Source organism: Trachemys scripta, chromosome 1 (genome assembly GCF_013100865.1).
Source record: "Trachemys scripta elegans isolate TJP31775 chromosome 1, CAS_Tse_1.0, whole genome shotgun sequence".
In the NCBI taxonomy this organism is placed as follows: Eukaryota; Metazoa; Chordata; order Testudines; family Emydidae; genus Trachemys; species Trachemys scripta.
In genome coordinates, this window is record NC_048298.1 from 296,721,304 (window position 1) to 296,746,539 (window position 25,236).

General features: G+C 39.7%; 1 protein-coding gene across 14 annotated transcripts in view; it reads right to left on the reverse strand.

Moving 5' to 3' along the window:
* The window catches only part of NBEA (neurobeachin), an 834,265-nt gene that overhangs the window by 260,062 nt on the left and 548,967 nt on the right, over positions 1-25,236 (reverse strand). For all 14 annotated transcript variants that reach the window (XM_034758618.1, XM_034758629.1, XM_034758620.1 and 11 more), the window contains one exon: positions 13,218-13,361. In XM_034758618.1, the coding sequence (XP_034614509.1) occupies positions 13,218-13,361 (144 nt within the window). The remainder of the gene's footprint in view (positions 1-13,217; positions 13,362-25,236) is intronic.

Consider the following 25,236-nt stretch of genomic DNA (forward strand, 5'->3'; position numbering starts at 1 on the left):
AACACAATTGTTGCTAACATAATTTCAGATTTAGGTCACAGCCCTGCAATCTAATCTGTGTAGGCAGATTCTTACACCTGCATGGAGCCCAATGAAGTTGTTGGGGCTTTGCCTGTGCAGATCAGAGTGCATGAGGCAAGGCTATAGTTTGGATAAGGCCTAGACAATGCAATGACATAATGAGTGCCCTGAGACAGTGATTCTTGGGGAGCTGGGAGGCTTTGCTTGCTTGCTCATTTGCAGAGACAGTATTAAAACAATCCTGCACCCATCAGAAGTAGGAGAATACTGTCCCCTAGAATCCTGGCTATCTGCTAAGTAGGGAAGAGCCCTAGGGACGTGAAAAGCTGTCTCAGTACCCCAACCCTGATAATAAGTCCAGAGTAACCAACTAGTCAGTTGGGAGGCAGGGACATCAAGAAATCCAGATGCCATTTTAGGAGTTAGGAAACCCAGCTGCCCAGGCATCAGTCCACTAGGGAGCTCAGTATCCAAAATGGGTGGATAAGAATACACATTTGTAGGGACGGGGTGGAAGAGAAAGGCATGGTAAAAGGAGCTCTTCAAAGTTATGCTTGGGAGTCAAACTTTGATAGAATATTTTGGATAATGTGAAACCAAATCGATTAAAATGCTGAAATGCCTAAAAATAGGATAAAAAGAACAGGAGTACTTGTGACACCTTAGAGACTAACAAATTTATTAGAGCATAAGCTTTCGTGGACTACAGCCCACTTCTTCGGATGCATACAGAGTGGAATAAATATTGAGGAGATATATATATACACACATACAGAGAGCATAAAAAGGTGGGAGTTGTCCTACCAACTCTGAGAGGCCAATTAAATAAGAGAAAAAAAACTTTTGAAGTGATCATCAAGATAGCCCAGTACAGACAGTTTGATAAGAAGTGTGAGAATACTTACAAGGGGAGATAGATTCAATGTTTGTATTGTTTCAGAGTAGCAGCCGTGTTAGTCTGTATCCGCAAAAAGAACAGGAGTACTTGTGGCACCTTAGAGACTAACAAATTTATTAGAGCATAAGCTTTCGTGGACTACAGCCCACTTCTTCGGATGCATATAGAATGTTTGTAATGGCTCAGCCATTCCCAGTCCTTATTCAATCCTTTGTTGATTGTGTCTAGTTTGCATATCAATTCCAGCTCAGCAGTCTCTCCTTGGAGTCTGTTTTTGAAGTTTTTCTGTTGTAATATAGCCACCCGCAGGTCTGTCACTGAATGACCAGACAGGTTACAGTGTTCTCCCACTGGTTTTTGAGTATTATGATTCCTGATGTCAGATTTGTGTCCATTAATTCTTTTGCGTAGAGACTGTCCGGTTTGGCCAATGTACATGGCAGAGGGGCATTGCTGGCACATGATGGCATATATCACATTGGTAGATGTGCAGGTGAACGAGCCCCTGATGGTATGGCTGATGTGATTAGGTCCTATGATGATGTCACTTGAATAGATATGTGGACAGAGCTGGCATCGGGCTTTGTTACAAGGGTAGGTTCCTGGGTCAGTGGTTTTGTTCAGTGATGTGTGGTTGCTGGTGAGTATTTGCTTTAGGTTGGGGGGTTGTCTGTAAGCGAGGACAGGTCTGTCTCCCAAGATCTGTGAGAGTAAAGGATCATCTTTCAGGATAGGTTGTAGATCTCTGATGATGCGCTGGAGAGGTTTTAGTTGGGGGCTGAAGGTGACAGCTAGTGGTGTTCTGTTATTTTCTTTGTTGGGCCTGTCTTGTAGGAGGTGACTTCTGGGTACTCGTCTGGCTCTGTCAATCTGTTTTTTCACTTCAGCAGGTGGGTATTGTAGTTTTAAGAATGCTTGATAGAGATCTTGTAGGTGCTTGTCTCTATCTGAGGGATTGGAGCAAATGCGGTTATATCTTAGAGCTTGGCTGTAGACAATGGATCGTGTGGTGTGTCCTGGATGGAAGCTGGAGGCATGTAGGTAAGTGTAGCGGTCAGTAGGTTTCCGGTATAGGGTGGTATTTATGTGACCATCGCTTATTAGCACAGTAGTGTCCAGGACTACCACCTATCCTGAAAGATGATCCTTTACTCTCACAGATCTTGGGAGACAGACCTGTCCTCGCTTACAGACAACCCCCCAACCTAAAGCAAATACTCACCAGCAACCATACATCACTGAACAAAACCACTGACCCAGGAACCTACCCTTGTAACAAAGCCCGATGCCAACTCTGTTCACATATCTATTCAAGTGACATCATCATAGGACCTAATCACATCAGCCATACCATCAGGGGCTCATTCACCTGCACATCTACCAATGTGATATATGCCATCATGTGCCAGCAATGCCCCTCTGCCATGTACATTGGCCAAACCGGACAGTCTCTATGCAAAAGAATTAATGGACACAAATCTGACATCAGGAATCATAATACTCAAAAACCAGTGGGAGAACACTTTAACCTGTCTGGTCATTCAATGACAGACCTGCGGGTGGCTATATTACAACAGAAAAACTTCAAAAACAGACTCCAAAGGAGAGACTGCTGAGCTGGAATTGATATGCAAACTAGACACAATCAACAAAGGATTGAATAAGGACTGGGAATGGCTGAGCCATTACAAACATTGAATCTATCTCCCCTTGTAAGTATTCTCACACTTCTTATCAAACTGTCTGTACTGGGCTATCTTGATGATCACTTCAAAAGTTTTTTTTCTCTTATTTAATTGGCCTCTCAGAGTTGGTAAGACAACTCACACCTGTTTATGCTCTCTGTATGTGTGTATATATATCTCCTCAATATTTATTCCACTCTGTATGCATCCGAAGAAGTGGGCTGTAGTCCACGAAAGCTTATGCTCTAATAAATTTGTTAGTCTCTAAGGTGCCACAAGTACTCCTGTTCTTTTTGCGGATACAGACTAACATGGCTGCTACTCTGAAACCTAAAAATAGGATGTTTCTGAAATTGTTGCTTTCGATATTTTCAAGTAGGAAACGACTATACAGCAGAAGTTCTGTCTGTGTGTGTGTGTGTAGTTTATGATTGAATTTAAATTAAACTCATGAACAAAAATAATTTCCTTCTTTACATGTTGATTTAAGGATCAAAATTTGAATATATAGCAGTCACATACTGAAAATCTGACTCAGTAAACTTTCCATATTTGGAACCACAAGACTAATATGGCTATATATCCCTACAATAAAGTAAAAGGCCACTGAAAACTCTGGCAGACTAGATTGTAAGGAATGGATGAAGAAATGCAACCTGCACTGGTCAGAGTGAGAAGTTGATGAAACTGAGGAAAGGGGAAATCAAAAGATGTCCTATACTATTCATTAAAATTGGTCACGAGAAAGCTATATACAGTAGCACAACTGACCAGAAGATCTGTATAGTTGAGTCCTAGTAAAGAAAATTCCGTTGCAGATTTTGGGCACAAGAGATGCTACTAACATTGAATACATTTTAAAATGCATTTCTCTCCCCAAATTCAGTTTACAATTATATAAAAGACAGATTCAGTAAAAATTGTACTCAGGCTCTCCACCACCTATGTATTATTTTTGTTAACAAGGCTTTGTAATCTTGTAATTGTACCCAGAGTGTGGAAGCAAGACAGTTTTTACAACAGAATCTGGTCCTATGTAAGGCTCCTAAAATATTGTCAGAAATGTAAATGGAGGATAGAAAATATCCCTTACGGGCTAAATGATTTACTTGTTTATTTTAGATAACGTTACATAGTTTTAACATACTAGAACTTTTGGAACTGTTCCAATTTGCTCTCAACAAAAACAATTTTAATTGGAAATTGCTCAAAATTGTAATGATTTCTGTGATTGTGACTGAAACGAGACAAACAAGTAATTTTACATAGGCCACTAAATAGATGTCGGTAACTTTTGCTTGCTATCTATCTTGTCTGGATTTGAACAGATGATCTGGAAATGAAAGACCCTGTATCACATTAATAATACTACAAGCTGTCCAATTCCCATAATCCAACTTATTTTTCATAGCCCAGGGCAGGAAGTCAATGCATCCACTATGGGTTTGTCTACACAGCGAATAAAAACTTGTGGCTGGCCCATCCCAGCTGACTTTTCCTCTGCAAATATTCTTGGAGCCTCATCTACTCCCATCTTTATTTCCTTTCTCTCATTCATGTCCAGATATTACTCACTATTTAGAGACTGGTCAAAAATATTGCCTGAACTACTTTGTCTGTCTAGTTCTAACTGTTAGTTCTGAAAGCTTACAAATGCCACATTACGGTGCAGATGAAATGTATGCACGTCATGGGACAACTCCCATGACTAGAGTACCAGCATTGAGGGGTATAGCTTGTTCTGAAAGGATAGGTATGGGGAACAAAGAGAGAAGTGTTGCACTGTACATCAAGAATGTAGACACTTGCTCTGAGGTCCAAGAGAATGTGAGGGACAGACATATTGAGAATCTCTGTGTGAGGATGACAAAGGAAAAGAACAGTAGCGATGTTATGGTGGGGGTCTATTACAGACCATCAGATCAGGAAGAGGAAGTGTTACAAGCAGGTAATAAGATTAGCTAACACACATGAGCTAGTATTAATGGGGGATTTTAACTGCCATGATATCTGTTGGAAGATTAGCACAGCAAAACATAATATGGCATGCAAATTCTTAGCATGTATGTAGGAGACAACTTGAAGAAACAACTAAGAGGTCATCCATTTTGGATCAGGTTTTGACCAACAGGGATGAATTAGTTGCGAATGTGAAGGTGGTTGGGAACTTGGGAGGAAGTGATCATGATAGAATTCAAGATCCTTTGGAAAGGAGGACATGAGAACAGCAAAACAAGGATGCTGGACTTCAGAAAGGTAGATTTTAACCGACTTGGAGAAATAGTAGGCAAGGTCCTATGGAAAGACCAATTAGGAAGAAAAGGAGTTGACAAGAGCTGGCAGTTCTTAAAAGATGTAATATTAAAGCTGAACATCAAGCTAGTCTGATGCAGAGGAAAGATAGGTCAGTGGTTTGAGCATTGCCCTGCTAAACCCAGGGTTGAAAGTTCAATCCTTGAGGGGGCCACTTGGGGATTTAGTTGGGGATTGGCTCTGCTTTGAGCAGGGGGTTGGACCAGATGACCTCCTGAGGTCCCTTCCAACCCTGATATTCTATGATGAAAGAATGCAGATCCTGATAAGTAAAGAACACATCAAAGATCTTCTGACCAATTTGAATAAATTCAAATCAGCTGGACAATTTAGGTCACAAAGCTGGAGGATGTTTGCCAGTACTTTGCAGGATAGAGCTAGAATTCAGAGGTATCTTGATAAATTTGAGAACTGGGCTATAGACAACACAATGCAATTCAGCAAAGACAAAAGTAAGGTGCTACACTTAGGAAAGAAAAATGAAATCCACAAATACATAAAGTGGCAAAACTAGCTTGGCAGCAGCACTGCTGAGAAGGATCTTGGAGTTGTGGTGGATCACAACTTCAACATGAGTCAGCAATGTGATGCTGTTGCAAAAAAAAAAAAAAAAAAAAAAAAAAAAAGGCAACCTAAAATTGCATTAGTTTAACAGAGGCATATCATGCAAGTCATAGGAGGTGATAGTATCTCTCTACTCAGCGCTAGTTAGGCCTCAGCTGGAGTACTGTGTACAATTTTGGTCACCAATGTATAGAAAGGATGTAGAGAAACTAGAAAGGATCTAGAGACGAGAGACCAAGATGATTAAAAGGATGGAATGCAAGCCATATGAGCAAAGGCTGAAGGAAGTGGGTATGTTTAGTTCGGAAAAGAAGAGAGTGAGGGGGGATATGATGGTAATCTTCAAAGACTTGAAAGACTGCCATAAAAAATGGAGAAAAGTTGTTCTCTTTTGCCATATAGGGCAGAACAAGAGGCATTGGGTTCAACCTACAGTATAGCAGATTTAGATTAAATCTCAGGAAAAATTTACTAACTGTAAGAACAGTAGGACAATGGAACATACTGCCTAGGGAAGTTGTGCAATCTCCTTCAGTGAAAGTTTACAAAAGGAGGCAGGATAGCTATCTGTCTTGGATGATTTAGACACAACAAATCCTGCACCTTGGCAATGGGTTAAACTAGATGGCCCTTGTAGTCCCTTCTAACTCGAGGATTCGTGGGACACAGAATCTTTCCAAAGGTTCACTAAGGCCAAATTCTGCACACAGCTCTTATTGAAGTCAATGGGAATTGTACACATGCAGCAGAGGTATGAATGTATTCCTAAAACTTTAAACCCATGTAATCCAAGTGGTTTGAAATTTATTTTAATCTGTTCTTCAGTTTCTAGTTTAGCTTTTAGCTTAAAAAGGTTGTAAAGACAATACTAATGATCAGTTAATACATATTCCACATTGGAATTATAAACTTATCATGAAGTAACATACCAATATATTTTTCATTATGAAAAAAATAATTTACTTAGAGTAGAACAAATTATTAGTAAATTTGCATATTTAAACTCCTAAATGAAATTACAACATTAGAAAATGGAAAAGAAAAAATCTACTAAGGATACAGAAGAGTTAGGGATTATCACTTAACTACAATTGGTTTGATTGCAATGCCATTGATTAACAATTTATTATTAGAAACTGCTACAATAGACTGGGCTATCTCAGTCATTAGTTCTCACAAACATGTGACTTGCCTCTTGAAGTGAATGGTCTGGGAAGGAAAGGAGCTAAAATTGAAACAGAAAATGGTAAAATATTTAATATGTAAATACTAAGAAAATAAAAACAAAAGTTTTGATAATTGAACACACCACAACATCCTGTTAAAATACTCCTGCAATTGAAAATCTTGAGACTAAACACAAATTTTCTTTGAATCCATCACACACACAAAAATGAAGTAATTCTGTGTGAGCAATGAAATCCACTACATTACTGCTATTAATTAAAACCCAAACAAATATTCTGAAGAAGATTCAATCTAAGTTATCCTCATTGTGACATATGGAATACTAGGTTTATCTAATGACTAAGAAGCTCCAGAATGCAATTATTTAAAAAATACGACATGTCATGTATAAATTATAGAAGTATGTTCTACAACAGGGATCGGCAACCTTTGGCACATGGCCCATCAGGGAAATCTGCTGGCGGGCCGGGACGGTTTGTTTACCTGCAGCGTCCGCAGGTTCGGCCAATCGCGGCTCCCACTGGCCGTGGATCGCCATTCCGGGCCAATGGGGGCTGTGGGAAGCAGCGGCCAGCACATCCCTTGGCCTGCACCGCTTCCCGCAGCCCCCATTGGCCCGGAATGGCGAACCACGGCCAGTGGGAGCTGCGATTGGCCGAATCCGCGGACGCTGCAGGTAAACAAACTGTCCCGGCCCGCCAGCGGATTTCCCTAATGGGCCGCATGCCAAAAGTTGCCGACCCCTGTTCTACAATGATTTATGCAGTATGGTTGATGAAAAGCTATGAAGGAAAGTCTCTGGAATGAAAGATACTTAAGATCCACCCATGTGAGTGTTTGCAAGTTTGGGCCCATAGTCTGTTTCAACTTTCCTTAGCATTTTTCAGTTTTGTTTTAACTTTGAAAATCAAGGTATTACAATATTTATATTTTCTGAGTGAAAAGTTTTCTAATAACTGATGTCTCTCTATATTTAGAGTTGCACTGTTTTAATAAAATGTGTTTTTTTAAACTGATTGAGTTAAATGTGTCCAAAAGCCTGTGTGGGCACTCTTAATTCTATTTTTACTTGATTTATATTGATTTAGTTTAACTTAATTCTTTAGTGAGTCAAGCTAAATCAATATAACCCAGGTTTAAATTGAATTCAGAGTGTCCACATAGGGTTATGGACCCATTTAAGTAACTCATTTTTTTTAAACTGACCAAGTTAAAGCAGTCCAGCTTTGAATATAGACAGGCCTAAGTGTGGGTCTTCTCTGAAAAATAGAAGTAAATGGCATTGTGGAGTCCTATATTTACTGTGTTTCATCAAATGTGTTCAGTTTACAAATAAACATGTTATTTTCAGTGGTAAACCCTGAAAACTGAACCTGAGATCTGAAAGTCAAGCTGAGTTCATTTCTCACTCCTCCACCAGTTCTAAAGGATCAACAGTCCCAATATGGTCCTTAATGAGACTTTGTGCAAATCCATGGCCTTCAATGCCTGCGTCACAGAGTTAAACTCTTCAGGGAAGGGTCTGTCAGTATTTGTACAGTGCCAAGCACAATTGAGTCCTAGGGTTGCCAACAGTCCCTTATTGAAATGGACATCCCTTATTTTTTCATCTCTGTACAAGATTGGGAGTGGCTGAGTTCTGCAAAAAGCAGCAAGAAATACCCCAGGAGAATTTAGGAGAGTACTACTTATTATATTATATTATTATTATTACTACTACTACTGATGATGATGATGATGATATCGAGAGGAAGAGTAAGCCACGGGTGCTAAGATATCAGCCCCTTATTTTTAAAATACAATGTTGGCAATCCTAGTCCTCATCATGATAGGTCTCAAATATTACTATAAAATAATATTCATAATAAAGGTTTGTTCCTGTACTTGGAACTTTGTACAACTCTGTGCATAGTTAAGAGCTGAGTGAAATTCAGAATTCCTATCCACTGGGAAATTCCTATATTTCAGTATTTGTTTTCATCCCAAATTGGGAGAGAAAAAAATTCAACAAATTCCAATTCGGAAAGTCAAAACATTTCATTTTGACATTTTTGATCAAAACAAAACATTTTGACATTCCTTATGTCAGAATGTTTTGGGTTGTTGAACTGATTTTAAATGCTTCATTTTGAGTCAGTTAAGTATTAAACTACACTTTCCCACAGTGGTGCATTACCTCATGGCAGTTGTGGCTTGGAAGTCTGCTGTCCCCATTTTCCCTTGTGGGCCAGGAGCCCTAGCTGGACTACATATCTCATAATGCATCCAGAGTCATGGGTCCCACAATGCACCGTGTAGCTTGATCAGAGGGAAATCTGAATTGCATTATGGGAGATTTAGTTCTCTGGGGAGCACACCCCTCAGGAGAGAATGGGGGCCCAAACTACAACTCCCATAAAGCAATGCACTGACAGGAAAATGTAGTTTAATATTTGGTTGAACTGATTTTAAACAAAACATTTCAGGTTATTTCAAAAAATGAAATATTCTGATGTGTGTCAAACCAGAACATTTAGATTTGGCAGAAACTGCATTTCCCCATAAGAAAATCATTTGTATGGACAATTCCCAATCAGCTCTATTCATAACATATGAACATATGAAGAGAAAGATAATTTACTCCACTCTTAATTGTGTTTGCTCTGCTAACAGGAATAAAAGGTAGTAAACTTACTTTAGAGTATGTCTACCCTGCAATAAAACACTTGTGGCTGGCCCTGAATGTAAATGTTCAGTCTTAGGCTGGACCCCTGTCTCTGGGACCGTCTAGGTTTGCCAACTTTCTAATTGCAGAAAACCAAACACCCTTGCTCCGCCCCTGCCCCGCCCCACTCCATCCCCTTCCCTCCGCAGCTCATTTTCACTGGACTGGGACAGGGTTAGGGAGAGGGTGAGGGCTCTGGCTGCAGGTGCGGACTCTGGGGTGGGGCCGGGGAGGAGGGGCTCTGGGCTGTGTGTGGGGGAGGGGCGAGGGGTTTGGAGCGTGGGAGGGAGCTCTGAGCTGTGGCAAGGGGTTGTGGTGCAGGAGGGGAAGGGGGTGCAGGCTCCAGAAGGGAGTTTGGGTGCAGGAGGGGGTTCCGAGAAGGGGTAGGGGGTTGGGGTGCAGGAGGGGGTTCAGGTCTGGGTTGGAGAATGGGAGGGGGTTCGGGCTCCAGGTGGCACTTACCTCAGGCAGCTCCCAGGAAGCTGCAACAAGTCTCTCTGACTCCTAGGTGAAGGATGACCAGGGGGCTCTGCGCACTGCCACTACCTGCAGGCGCTGCCTCCGCAGGTCCCATTGGCCATGGTTCCTGGCCAATGGAAGCTGCAGAGCTGGTGCTCGTGGTGTGGGCAGCACACAGAGCTCCTGTGGCTGCCATTGAGCTGGAGGGACATGCTGGCCGCTTCCTGGGAGCCATGCGGAACCGGGAAGGGAGCCTGACAGCCCTGCTGCAGTCAACTGGACTTTAATAGCCCGGTCAGCACTGCTGACCGGAGATGCCAGGGTCCCTTTTCGACTGGGTGTTCTGGTTGAAAACTGGACATCTGGCAACCCTAGGACCCTCCCCCTTGTGGGGTCTCAGATCCCAGACTCTAGCCTGAGCCCAAATGTCTACACTGGAATTTTATGGCCCCACAGCCCTGCCAGCCCAAGTTACCTCACCTGGGCCAGCCATAGGTGGTTTCTTGCACTGTAGATATACCCTAAGTCACTAAAGCAAGTAGATGTGTCTCTTGGTATATTTCAGTGACAGGTGTAGAAAAGGCATAGACAAGGTGTAGAATTTTTACGGAAGAGAACTACACTTCGGTTTTTTCCAATAATAGAAAACATGGCTGGTCTTGCTTCTGTGGGGTATGCTCTTGGCAGGGCTATGGGTTCTAATTTTTCTCATGCAGAAAAATAGTTAACAGTTGTCTTTTTTTATTTAGGTTGCTAGGACTTCTGTTTTGGAATCACCCTGTGAGCATAACAATCTTTGGAAAACAGTTTTCTTATCTAGTGTAAAATCATGCACTAAATAATTCTAGGGATTGGTGGAGCTGACACAGCATCAGGAGGATGTTTTCTGACAATTAACTCCTGCATTTATTTTCTCTCCACTGCCCTTCCCCATCCCCTCCTAACCTTGACTTAGTTTCAAGGATTTGGGTTAGTTTGAGGGTAAAAATGAAATGATGGGAGGTTTTTTTTGTTGGTGTGTGCACATGTGTATACTGCTGCCGCATTTCTTGCCACTACTTTCATATGGTCAGAAAGCCTCCCCTATATTATATGGTACATCAGCATTTGTCCTACTAGAAGTGACAATTGCAGAAAGGAGACTAACCAGGAGGTAGTAATACTTCTGAAGTCCCTTGATGGTGCAGCTGAGACACTATCTGATATTCTACAAGAGGCCAAAGATGATGGGATCCACTTTTTATAAGATGGCACTGACTTGTGTTTATGACATTCAGATTTACTTATGGAAGTGTCCTGTAAGCATTCAGGCAAATCGCTGACATTCCTAAGGCAGATTTCCTGGCAGTGTTTAAGATGTTAATTTTTATCAATATCCATAATCCAGATTTGAATTATATAGGGCAGGGGGGTTCTCAAACTTCATTGTACTATGACCCCATTCTGACAACAAAAATTACTACATGACTCCAAAAGGGAAGATGGAAACCTCAGCGTGCCTGAACCCCGCCTCCCTGGGAATAGGAGGGGCAAAGCCAAAGCCCCAGGGCTTCAGCCCCAGGCAGGGAGCCTGTAACCTGAATCATTTCACCCAGGGCTGAAGCCCTGAGGCTTTGGCCCCGGGCAGTGTGGCACGGGCTTTGGCCCCAGCAAGTATAAGCCAGCCCTGTCGACCCCATTAAAATGGGGTCGTGACTCACTTTGGGGTCCCAACCCACAGTTTGAGAACTGCTGATATAGGGAAAGAGCTAAACTCCTAGGGAGAACGGTCATACTCATCTGCATCTCTGAGACCAGAGACATGAAACCTGCCTCTGAAGTGTCAGTTTCTTGAAGGATAGGACCATGAGGCATGGCTTGCATCTCAGTGTTTTGACTAGCAGAACAGTGTCAAGCATGTACAAGAGCCTACAGTTTGCAGAGGGATTATAGGGACTTTCAAAATGCATAACAGCTTTATCAGATTACCATGCAGGTTCAATCAACATTTCAATATAGCTGCGTAGTGTAGCCTTTAAAACATAGCAATTGCATATAAGTATTTATCTGGGGTATATGTCAAAGGTGGAGCTTGACAGAGATGCCTCCGACCTCTCTCTGCTATTAAATGAAACCTACCAAAGGAATCTAGATTAAGCTATCACATTAGTTGCCTAAAATTACTATTTTACCAAGGTGAGACAGCAAGGTGTTCAGTGATGGGTACAAAAATGGACATTTCTAAACAGATAAATATTGAGTTGACATACTGACTGTTGATGATTATATTGTTTATTAGTTGGTCCCAACATGAGTGTTTTTTTATAATTTAATTTCAAACTGCTAGACTCACTTCATTCATTATTTTTTGTCATTCATGCATGATCTAATTTCTGACTTCCAATTTCCACTGCCTGTGACATCAGAAAGAAGTACTGGAGTAAGGAGAACTTAATCTTAAACCCAGTGATGTTTCAAGTTTCTCCTTCAATATATCACAAAATCCCCATTTCCCCAGTCATAGTGCAAATTAACAAATATATCTTCCATAGTAAAATTAATTGTTTAATACCCATACCTCATTCCAGGCACATTTCTCATATTTTCATTCCACATGAGACAACACACTGGAGAATGTATTAACTCCAAAATTGTCATTATTTCATACATCTTCCACAACAAGTAACATGGTGCTTCAACGCAGAACATGTAAGAACTCACCGGATCACAATTCCAGGAGTAAATCTAAGACCTGACTACACACCACCACTCCAATGGAATGTGTTGATACGAAGAGTTCTACTCACTCCCAACTTGCATTCTGACCAACAATGTTCATTCTTTAGTTGCAGCTTCACCCCTTTTCATTCTTTGCTTGCAGCCAGGAAGCCTCTCCCCTTTCCCATCCTATTACTGTGACAGAGAGTATATGCCGCTCTACAGTCCCTCTGGTTTCACTGAGAAATGGCTGCAGAGGATAGTGCCAGAGCAGAGAGCCCTCATTAACTTCCCTTGATCTAGTGATAGACGTGGCTGTGAAAACTGGAGAAATGGAAATACACTCAACAATCTCCTGACTTAAAAAAACAAGTTCTGAGAGTATTTTCCCTCCTCATTTCAACTGTTGTGGTCTTCCACTCTCATCTTTTAGCAGTTCAACAACCCCCACTGGGCTGGCAGAAGACCATTGTAGAAGGACTTATAACTTAATCAGTTACTTCAGCTCACAGTAATAGAACATTTATTGGACCCAGAATATCAGTAACCTGGTCTCAATGTAACTGTGGGCACTATTAGAAGTCCATTACATAACTGTCAACACAGGGGACTGGTTACAGAGGTTAAAAGTTAAAATTTTACATCATCTATTTATTGATACCATGTTAGTGATAAAAAAAAAAATTACCTGCAAGGTTGTCAATCTCTTTCTCTTGGAGCAGACTGACAGCATCATCATCCCCTTCCAGCATGAGCTCGGTTTCTGCATTCTGATTTACCACAGCCTGACTTCGGAAAGTTTTCTTTGACTTTACTACATCTTCTTCGGTGCCTAAATACAAGTTAAAAATATTGTGAACTTAGTTGAGTATTTATTTTTTGTAAAAAACACCAACACATTAACTATAGTACTACCATAAGACCTGTACATTAAAAAGAAAATAATATTGTTTTTTAAAAGTACTTATTTAAAAAGGTAGAACATTTGAAGGAGATAAATTGTATGAAACTTTTAGCAAGGATTATGGAATGTGCATCCTCAGTCTGTCTTTTGAATAAACTGTGACTTTGAAACAGGTTTTGCTTTTTAAATACTCTTTCCTTCTTTTCAATAATTCATATTTTGTTTGTCTTCTATATTTCTCCTTCAGCTTCCCCAAGTGGGGGTGCATGTAGCAGGAGTTCTTTCACTTCTGGAGTCCTGCCTCCCAGTAACCTCCCAAATACAGGCCTGACCAGTTCCTCTCTGAGTGAAGAGATGCTGTTAGGTATTTGGAGCTTCAAGGGTTTCTTCTGATTTGTCTGTAATTATTTCACTAAGTCATAAGAAAAGGAGGGACAGGATGGAGGAGTGAGAGACAAAGAGGATAAATTCAGCATGGCCATTTCAGGTGTTCAGGAGAGAGACAAAAAAAGAAAGGTGAAAGGGGATGATTTTCTTAAATTAAAAAACAAAACGAAAAAGCCCTGCAAAAATCTTGGTACCAAGAAGATACATGCCAATTACACATGTGTTTTATCCCTTCTCCCCTGTCTACATCCATTTTTGTCTACTTAAATTGGCAGCTTTTCAGAGCATCTTACACTTCAGAGAGAGACACAGTAATTTTATATAGTGCTCAAAAGTGTGCTAACTTGGGTTTAAATGATAAAATTATAAAGGTGATTAACTCTTCTCAAAACAAGTATAGAGATATTAATAAAATTTACTTGAAAGAACTGGAGATGGCTAGTCCAGACAAAGCATGCTGTACTCTGGTACCCTTTACATAACATTGTGAGGTCAGCAAAACAATTCTTTCACAATTTGAGACAAATCATAAGTCTTTTTTCCCCCAGAGATAACAGACTCATAACAGTTCTCAATGCCAGTATGCTTTCTGTTACTATCCCCACTTTTTCACAGGAAAATTAATAAAAGGGTTATATATCATATACATCCTCACTTATCTTTATACATCTCCACCTTGGACTCCTAGATACTAATCTTAGTAATGAACCTACTGTTATTGATGGATACACGGGAGTTACTAGCTTCTTTTTGAGTGTTTAGCTCTGAAAATGGAACCTCCTCTTTGGGGTTTTCTATTTAAGGATTACGGCACCCAAAACAGAGTGATTAATATTAATGTACTGTATATCAATCTAGAATTTATCATTTCCTAATTTGGTTGTCAGAACTAAGAATCAAGTCTAATCTTCCCTAGGTGTAGTATAATTTAGACATTTGTTTCCTATTTGGCTGGATCTTTACACCCATGGCAGAATTCTTATTGACTTTAGTGGGATCAAGATTTCACCCTATAATTACTGGTATTATTTTAAAGTAGATGTAAGGTGATGGGATGAGAACCTTGAAGACTGAAGTCCACTGTTCACCCACAGAACAGATACAGCTCAGGCACCAAAAGCATATTGCCTCACCCTAGATTAGAGAGCAGTATCTCTAGTTTCCATGTTCTTTCAATTGCTGCCATTTCAGTTGAGATTGTACAAAAGGGTTTCAATTAGCATCAACTGCAGTGATAGTTTTTATGATGTCGCCTGAGCAACTGGAGCAAGACCATCAACTCATTTTGCATAGGCCACTTAACATCTACCAGATGGCAACAACTTGCTGTTACTGCTGACCTGGTTTAAATTTGAACCAATGATCAAAAGGTGAAAGTCTTCAAATATCTAGCCAAGTACTACAATTTTAAAAATAGAAGTCCACAAAAAATGACTTGAGACAGACTTTGGAAAGGGGGAGTAATGTAATACAGTAGCCTATCTAGTTTAGGTCACAAGTGCACTGAGTGTTAACAGCTAAATTAGAACTTTGTGTATATTTGACCCTATCATAAAACACATAATTTAGCATCACTTGCCACAAGTAGTCTCTGCTTTGAAACATCTTAGTATTGGAGTAGTGACAGTGCTGTAGACCATGCCTGAGATGAACTGACAGCATGGCAGGAGGAAGTGTGCACAGATTGTTCCCCCGCACTCTTCCTGGCTCTAGTCTATGTTATAAAAGCTTCTCACTTTCATCATAACCGAAATTCTCCAAATGTAACAGTTGGGTATAATTGTAGATTAATTCCAGTTCACCAAAATTATTTATGTGTGAAATTATCGTCTCATAAACCACCAAAAGTGTACTGCTGGTACCATGAGAACTTGAAGGCAAACCTGAGAAGCGGAGGCTGAAATCTAGCCTATTTTAACTTGCCTGTCACACTGCCGGCAGTTATCCTGTTACAGAAATACTACAATACATCAACATAAGAAATGTAATGTAGTAGAAGGCACTAAATTAGTTTGGCAAATTTGGATCTCAGCAATTTAGATAAATCTTTCTAAAATCAATTTTTTTTTACAATATTAAACATACATTTATCTACAAGAAATATAGCAAACTGTGCTGCTTTGGTTTGATAGAAGCTGCTTTGGGTTGTCTGTTCTTTAAATTTATCACTTTGTTGAGTGCACCTTAGTTTTGCTGTACTGTACCAAACATTTATCTAAATGAAAGTGTATGAGACCCAAAGTTGCCCTTCAATCACGATATCCTTTATGAATTAGAGTTCCATTTATCAAAATTACAGCAAGAAGAGGTAAGGTCTCGGAGGGCTGTCTCATTACAAGGCTTGTAAACACTGTCCTTACAAAGAAATGGTTTAACACCTAACAAATCAAAAACTGATTGGGAATAGAATTTATTTGAGATCATCTATCTTCAGAAGACTTGCCGTCTTGAGAGCACTTCTTGGCCTTTCTACCCATTCATCAAGAAATTAACAAGCGAATACCACAGACCACCAGATCTCCTTGGATCCTGAAATGTGAAATATGTTTAAAACAGATCTGTCACAGATGTTCTATTTTTATATTCCTGGGATGACTTCAAAAGTCCTTAAAAATAAGAGAACCTCTCAAAATAGGAGTAAGAAGGAAAACAGCTTGTCTTTAAAAACAGGCAACAAACTGAATAAAAAATTACTTGGCATGAAACTATGTTTCATACTGTTTGCAACGATATAAAAAGAGTGAGGAATAAATGAATACCTTATATATTATATCTCAGCATTTTAGTAAGAATTCTAAATATTTTTATCATAAGATTTTCAAGTCCCAACAAAACTCCTGTGTAAATAATCTAATTATAGTATTCCCTCATTATAAGACAGTTCTCAGGAGACAAGAAATGTGTGTTCTAAAGATAATCTGAATAATTAGGTAGCTAGAATGCAGAGGCTTTATATTAAAGTTACTTTTTAATGAGGTACCATTGGAAAATAGATAGTAAAAAAAATAATAAAACAAACTGTTTTAAAGTATGGCAAAATTTTTAAAATGTGGATGCCCAGAATTGAAGCCAACCAAAGCTATGGGTGCTCAAAACCTTGGGTAATCAGAGGGCTAATTAAGGGGCTAAATATCAGTTTACATTGCGATTTTCAATGACGCCAAAGGAAATGAGGTACTCAACTCTCACTGAAGTTTAGTGAGAGTTGGATGATGTACTTTTTTAGGCCAGGTCTACATTTTATTGCACGACAAACCAGACTGTGAATGTGCAGCGCACCAGCACAGACACTGTTATAGAGCAGTGAAAGTTTTGGAGTACAACAAAGGATATCATTGCACAGCAAGTTGTTGTGCTGTAGTTTCATATGCTGGCTTGCTGCGCAATAACTCACTATGTAGACAAGCCCTTAAGCTCCTTTGAAAATTCCAGCCACAGGATTCTGGATTCAGCAGAGCATTTAAACTTATGTTTAACTTGAAGCACTTAAGTAATCCCATCCCTATTCAGAAAAACACTTAGACATATCTTTAAGAATATGCTTAAGTTCATTGGCTTTATGTGCCCAAATATTCTGTTGAATAAAGATGGAAATACTAAAGTACTTCAAGTTAAGCATGCGCTTAAGTGCTTTACTGAATTGAAGCCTGGGTACCGATCTCTAGGCACCCAAGCTTTAAAATTTTGGCCTAAATTCTTATATTTAAATCCTTACATAAGGTTACTGCAGTTTCATGTTTGCATAAAGTGGATGTCTTAAGACTCATACCCCTCAAAGAAAAACGAAAATTCATTTACAAAATTAGTTTTTCAGACAGCTATTTAATCAAAAATCCATTTCTGTCATCCCAATTACTATCTTGGGCATTGTTCATAAGTGCATAAAATTCACACTGTTAAAACAACAAAAGGTGGCGTCCTATAGTAGTTACACTATACGTAAAAACAAGCAGAAAGCTCATTTAAAAAAAAATCAAGAATATGTACTAACTCCCACGAAAATATACATACTTTAATATTATTGAAAAGCTGCAAAACTACAAACTTCATCTGTGTAAGGTTGAGAAAGTTTTTTTTTTTTTTTTTTTTTTTAAATAAAGAATGGGGATCAACAACTTGGGAATCCCCTCAAAATAAACATCTAAAAAATTCTAGGAAGACATGAATGTCTCAAAATAGATACACCCTCTATAAACATTAATTGTAAACAATGAAATGTAAAAATTCATATCTTTCTTCCTTTAGTAAATAATCTATTTTGTTTGGTTGCAGAGATTTTTATTGTTGTAACATCTGTATTTTCCTTCTCCATTTTCAATAAAACTAGTAAATTCCAAGTTGGATTCTTCTGGTCACAGAAGATATTACATATGAAGTTAACTTGCTGAGTTCCAACCCTACAAACAATGTCTTTCTGGAACCGGGTTGCCAATCCTCCAGGATTGCCCTGGAGTCTCCAGGAATTAAAGATTAATCTTTAATTAAGGATTATGTCATGTGATGAAACCTCCCGGAATACATCCAACCAAAATTGGCAACCCTATTCTTGATTAAGATTTAAACATGTACCGTGAACATAATTTGTGGTTCATTACAAGGAGTACTATAATGTTCAGGACAAATGTAAAAGAAAAAATTCTGAACGATATATATATATATATATATATCACCCACTGCTTAATATCTATTAAAACACAGTATTTTTAAACATACCTCATTTTATTTTAAATATAAAGGGAAAATATTAATTTTAAAAGAAGTTTGCTTGGTAGGTACGGTACTAGCAAAAGGAAACTACTGCTTCTTACAAAGTTGATTCCACAGTTTACTTCAGTGAATTACAGATAAGACAATTTATGCAGAGAACTCGCTTTCATCTTTGAAGAGGGTTGGCAGAATGGAAAGTTAACCCCATTTTAATGTTACCTAAATGTACTGACAGGAAATTCTAATGTTTCCAAACATCTGGAAGTCAGCTTCATGGGATGGTGCTCTTCTTTTATTTAAGAATGTTTTTTCATATATTGTCTTTTACAGCTTTATGTGGCTTCTAAAGAGCATTTTGACAGAAGTAGTCTGTCCACTTTACAGCAAAATGCTGCATTTAATTAAAAATTCTCTTTTATAGAAGGTAAAGAAAAGTTTTTGTGAACTTCAGTTCCCCTGGGAAACTTTCTAAAAAAAAGGGTGGTTTTCCTCCTCAAAGTGCACTGACATGTACTGCTTTGTAAAACACTACTTTTTGTTGTTGCATTTTTAGTCTCTAAGATGGTTTTTAATTTCCAATTAAACAAGGGAACTAAGGAATTAGTTCCTCTCAAGAGATTATGTCATATGTGATGACATGAACCATGAAACGATATCATGAGTAAAATATAACAAATCTCATAAATTTGAAAGACTTGGGTAGGTAAAATGTAAGATTATTTCAAAAGCAGACAATTAAAATGTTATCTACCATTTTTATGTTAAGCCATGCTCTGCAAGATACATGAGCATACTACAGGAAAAGCTTCAGAGTGTCAGTGCATAAGTGAATTTTTTTCCTGATTTATCTATTACATAGTTAAGAATCCTGCTCCCAGTAACCATATTCAAGAGATTAGCTAGGCATTGGGGATAATTGTGGGGTCCAGGCTGTGGAGCATAGTTATTTAATAGCCCATTTGCTCTCCCTCGCCAAGACCAGTAGGACGGGCGAATCTCCATGCTCCCTATCTCCCATACATATTAAACCCTGCTGTGCATTTATATGCCTGGAGCCCCTGGGGACCTGGATTGACTGCATGTAAAGGGTGTGATGTGCACTCCTGTACATGTTCACAAAAGCTGCCCTCCTCTTTTTCCTCAGCAGATCATCACTTGTGCTTCAATAGGGTCCTCCATACCCGCAGAGAGGGTTAGGATTTGCCCATTAGAGTTATTATATTATGTTTCTGAAACTTCGTAGCACTGACGGACATAGAACTATTTCCTGGGAAGACCATAATGGTGACTATTCTCAAGAGAAGCCTGTATCTTAATAGGCTGAAGTTAAGTATTGCCACAGGAACTTAAATTATATTAAATTTTAATGATTAAAAATCTCTGAAGAAATGAGGGAGAAAAACTATCTGGACATGAAAAATTATTATATACTTATAGTGAATACTGCACTCTTAACAAAAAGATAAATTTAAAAAATATCAAATTGTTAAAAAACAAAACAACAACAACAACTGGTTTTAGGATACCACTACATACAAAACCAGAAGGCTTCTCTAAAAAAAGTTTGTCCTGCTTTTTTATAGCTAATAGCTTATGTTTTACTCTTGCCCTCTAACAGTAACATACTATACTCTTTGTGACTGTGTAGTTTGTAAATTAATACTTTATTCTTATATACCACTTTTTTTTGTCAAACTCAAAACCTTTTACATTAGTAAGTACATATCACCATTGTAATTGTTACTCTTGGAAAACAGAGCCGCAGAGGTTAAACAACTTGCCCAAGGTCAAAATCAGTGACTTGGGCACTCACATGTAGCAGATTATTATTTATTGTAAAAATTATCATAAGGAAAGTCATAACATTTGTATGCAATGTTGTTATAGCTGTGATGTTCCCAAGATATTAGAGAGAGAAGGTGGTTGAGGTAATATCTTTTATTGGATCAACTTCTGTTGGTGAGAAGACAAGCTTTCCAGCTCCACAAATATAAGAGAGCGGAGCTGAGCCCCTTATTCTACTTCCTGGATTTCTTTCAAGATCATCCAATATTTGGATTGGGTATAGAATGCAATTTGTCACTGGAACTTCCTCACATGGTATGGCTGAAGAATAAGCCCATATTGTACGTAACTCATGTCAGTTACAAACTAATATGTCTTACATAACATAAGAATGGCCATACTGAGTCAGACCAGAGGTCCATCTAGCCCAGTATCCTGTCTTCAGAGAGTGGCCAATGCCAGGTGCTCCAGAAGGGATGAACAGAGCAGGTAATCATCAAGTGATCCATTCCCTGTTGCTCATTCCCAGCTTTCTAGCAAACAGATGCTAGGGACACCATCCTTGCCCATCCTGGCTAATAGCCATCGATGGACCTCCATGAATTTATCTAGTTCTTTTTTGAACCCTGTTATAGTCTTGGGCTTCACATCCTCTGGCAATGAGTTCCACAGGTTGACAGTGCGTTGTGTGAAGAAATACTTCCTTTTGTTTGTTTTACACCTCTGCTGCCTATTCATTTCATTTGGTGACCCCTAGCTTTTGTGTTATGAGGAGGAGTAAATAACACTTCCTTATTTACTTTCTCCACACCAGTCATGATTTTATAGATCTCTATCATATCCCACCTTACTCGTCTCTTTTCCAAGCTGAAAAGTCCCAGTCTTATTAATCTCTCCTTATATTGAAACTGTTCCATTCCCCTAATCAGTTTTGGTTTTGTCTTAAAATCAAACCACTTTGTGTACACTGTAGTCTAGTAAATTACAGATAGCATTAAACTTTTCTGGTATTTTAGGGATCACTTAGAATTCTATGTCTTAAATTATTAAATATTACACATAAGAAAATTAATTTCAAGCAATAGAAGCAATATCCCTAATTGTGCTTGCAACCATTTTACAAAAACTACAGTAATAACTAAGAGGAAAATAACTACATAACACCAACAGTTATTGCTCAGTGGAAAGGACATCAAGGACACTTGCAAGTAAGAGAATTGGATCAATATTAACACGATTTTCATTTCATGCTTCCCCAACTCCAGTAAGCTGACAATATACTCTGATTATGTGAACTGCCTGCAAGTAACATAGAAAAGGTTATTAGAGCAAGAGGTGGAAATGAAATGCACTTTTTATATTGACAGGTCTGCTAATAGAGTGTACTGATTTTCAAAGCCATGCAATGCATTTTCACAATTTGGCTTTGAAAAAGGAATTTCATTTATTCCTTATTCATACATAAGCAAAGATTTCTTAAGAAAGACCACCAAAGAGGGTATTCATAAATAGCAAAATATATCAAATGTAATACAACTAAAAAGTTAAGAGAAAATGTGATTGAATTTAAATGTGGTACTACATAAGTATGAGAGGTAAATATAATAATCCTCTTAAAGTGAGTATTGAAAAATGCATTCCATGCTTTTGAAAGAGAATTTGATAAAATGTTTTTTTTAAGATTAAAGATAAATGGTAGATGTGAAATCCTTCTACAATTAAGCTTGGATTTTGCCTTGATAGGCTTTAGTTTTGAGTTTGGAATATTTAAAACAAGCACACCACCACATGTTCTACAGAAAAAATGTGCATTCTGTATTTTTATCTGTCTTCAGAACATAGGGACACCAGGTCAAAGTCACCAGAGTTGTAAGGGGCCACCACCTTGGAGTTGTGTCCATTTATGCCAGCAGTTAATGTGACTTGCTGCTAACAAAACTTATAAATGAAAAGGAAAAGTTGCTGAACTTGGGAGATATAAAATGAATATAAATAACTTCTACCCCCCACTTTAGAAATATCAAAACTTAGTACAGACAAATAACTTAGTGATAGTGCTGAGCATAAGGTTGCCAGGTGTCCGGTTTTCGACCGGAAAGTCCGGTCAAAAAGGGTACCTGGCAGTGTCCAGCACTGCTGACTGGACACTGAAAGTCCGGTTACCTGCAGTAACCAGCCTCCACCACGGGGGGGGGGGGGGGGAGCAGTAAGCACAGTAGCTACTGCTGGAGCCTGGAAGAGCACACAGGAATGGCTCCGGAGGAGAGAGATAGTGGCAACACCCATGCCTGCCCCATCACCCCTCCATCCCCTGAGCACGGCTCTCCCTGTCCCATCCTGCCCATCACCTCCACCCCTGAAGTGTGGCTCTCCCTCCCATGCAGTGCCCCACTCACCCCCATGAGGGCAGCAAATGACAGTGGGGGGGCGGGTAAGAGGAATGGGTGGAAGGGCCTCGGGGGAAGAGACGGAATGGGGTTGGAGAGGTTCTGGAGCTCAGTGTCCAATTTTAACAAATTAGAAAGTTGGCCATCCTAGCTATGCAGTGCCCTGTGAGAAACATGTTTTGGTTTCAGTCCTGAAATCTCCCACTTTTCCGGTACTGCCGATCCCCAAAGTTCAAGAATCTTGAGTGCCCCCCAAAAATGAGATTGCCCCAAAATAATGATAAAAAAAGATTAAACTATTTTTCCACTGTCTTCCATGGTTTTTGCATGTCCCCAGTGCATGTGTGACAATTACAGTGTTGACAGCTCTGACAAATGTATAGTATGGCAATTTTCACCTTTACTACAGGAGATGTCTCTATGAGATCCCATCAAGATCAGGGCCCCATTGTGCAGCACAGAGTAAGGGACCCAAAGAATTTATAATGCACTGCAAAAAATGGTAGTGACATTATGATGTGAGAGTAGGAACTGGAACTCACCAAACTCATCTCATATAGATACTAGCAAAGATCCATGAGATGGGAACAACTTTTAATCTCTACTGTGGGTAGGATTCAAATTGGTGATCTACAAGTGAAAGGTGCTCTAGCTTACCAGCAATGCCTAGTGGCATCCAATAATTGCAAATGTTGCACCTTCAAGAACGAGGTTTGCTTTCTGGAAAGATAAGTTTGTCCAAGTGAGTTCTGACCTTTTGGGAACTTACACAAGCAGGGTCTCTGCTCTTTGGGCGTATGCAAAATCTGTCTTAGTCAGCTACACTTATTCTTAAAGTGTATCCATTAATCAAAGGCAAATAATAAAATTAGAATAGTAAAGCAAACAGCTCAACATCCATTTTAAATACAATGTTTTGCAATATAAAATCATTCCAACAATAATTCCAGGGTCCTTGCACTAACTTTTATACATAGATGCAAATTGTATGTTCACTCTCACATAGGTCATCAAGGTTTGACTCCACAACCTTCATTATCCACAGTACAGATCATTTCCACTTCCTGTACAGCAGTAGCTTCTGGGAGAAAGCCTGTTCTTATCCTCTGCATCGGCCAGCACATACAGGGATGCACACACAGATCCAGTGCTTTTGTGAGACGACAGAAGAATGCTGGACATCAGGATTCTTGGTTTCTATTCCTGGCTCTGAAAGCAGTTTTCTAGTAGTTACAGAGAGCATGGACAAATATAACAGTGTCCCTGTCTGGGACTGAACCCAGGATCTCTGTAAAGGCATGAGCTTCTAGCAGTTGAACTAAAGGACCAGGGTTGAAATCTTACTTCACTGCACTCAATAGGTGTTTTGCTATTGACTTCATTGGGACCAGGATTTAAATCCAGATCTCTTAGCACGGAAACAGCAGCAGAGCCATAACCCTCTCTGTGTGGTCTAGCTGCTAATGGGTCACACAGTGTTAGTGTGAATTATAAAATCACCTAATTTGACATGTTCTTTGAAATGATGTGTGGCAAGCGTACAAGATCTGGCTCAGTTGTATTATAGCCCTGGGTTCTATTCCCAGCTCTGCCTGAAGTGACCATTTGCACAGTCTTGGTTTCACAGTCACCTGTGAAATTGGTGAATGGTAGTTACCTTACAAGGTTTGAATCCTGGGCTCATAACAAAGATTGTTAACCACAAAAATCTGAACAGCACAGAAATATTAGTAGCAGTCAGAATTGGGATTAGGGGTTTGATTTACGGTGCCGTCTCCTAAACTATAGAGCATTGTTTGTGACATTCTCTCTCTGGTTTTCTAGTTTTGCTTTCCAGAAATCACAAGAAAGATTAAAACTTTTCATCTTATTGTGAAACAGCCTGAAAAATCTCATTATTCCCATTATATTCACCAGGGCCGGCTCTAGGTTTTTTGCTGCCCCAAGCAAAACAATTTTTGGCCGCCTGCTCCCCACCACCTTTTTTGGGGGGTTTTACACACATTTGCACTTTACAATGTTTTGTTTTATTTTATTTGTTTTGTTTTTTGTTTTGGCTCCCCTGGTGTGGGGTCTGGAGCGATTCCACTCACCCCCCAACCCAAGCAAACTGGAGCCCCCCCTTGTTCCCTTTCTGTTTCTCTTCAAGCTTCGCTCTGTGCTGGGAGGCAGGGGGTAGGGGTAGGGGTACTCTGGAAGGGCGGGGAGAAGTGATGAGCCTGGGTCAGGGGCTGGAATTCTGGACCGGGGTGTGCCTGCGGCGGAGGGCAGGACCCTGGCCCAGGACAGCCTGGGCTGGCAGAGTGGCAGCCAGGGGTGGGTCTCCGGGCGCTCCACAGGGGCAGGGGACAATGGCGGAAGCCCCCTTTATAGACGACGGGCGGTGGAGGCAGGGCGCAGTGCGTGGCCATGGAGGACACGGCTGCGGATCTTCTGGGCAGCGAGCCCTACTATTACTACGGAGAGGCGAACAAGAGCGGGCCAGCATGCAGTGCGAGTGGCTGGCAGACTGGGAAGTGTCCTTCTCGCTGCTGCCC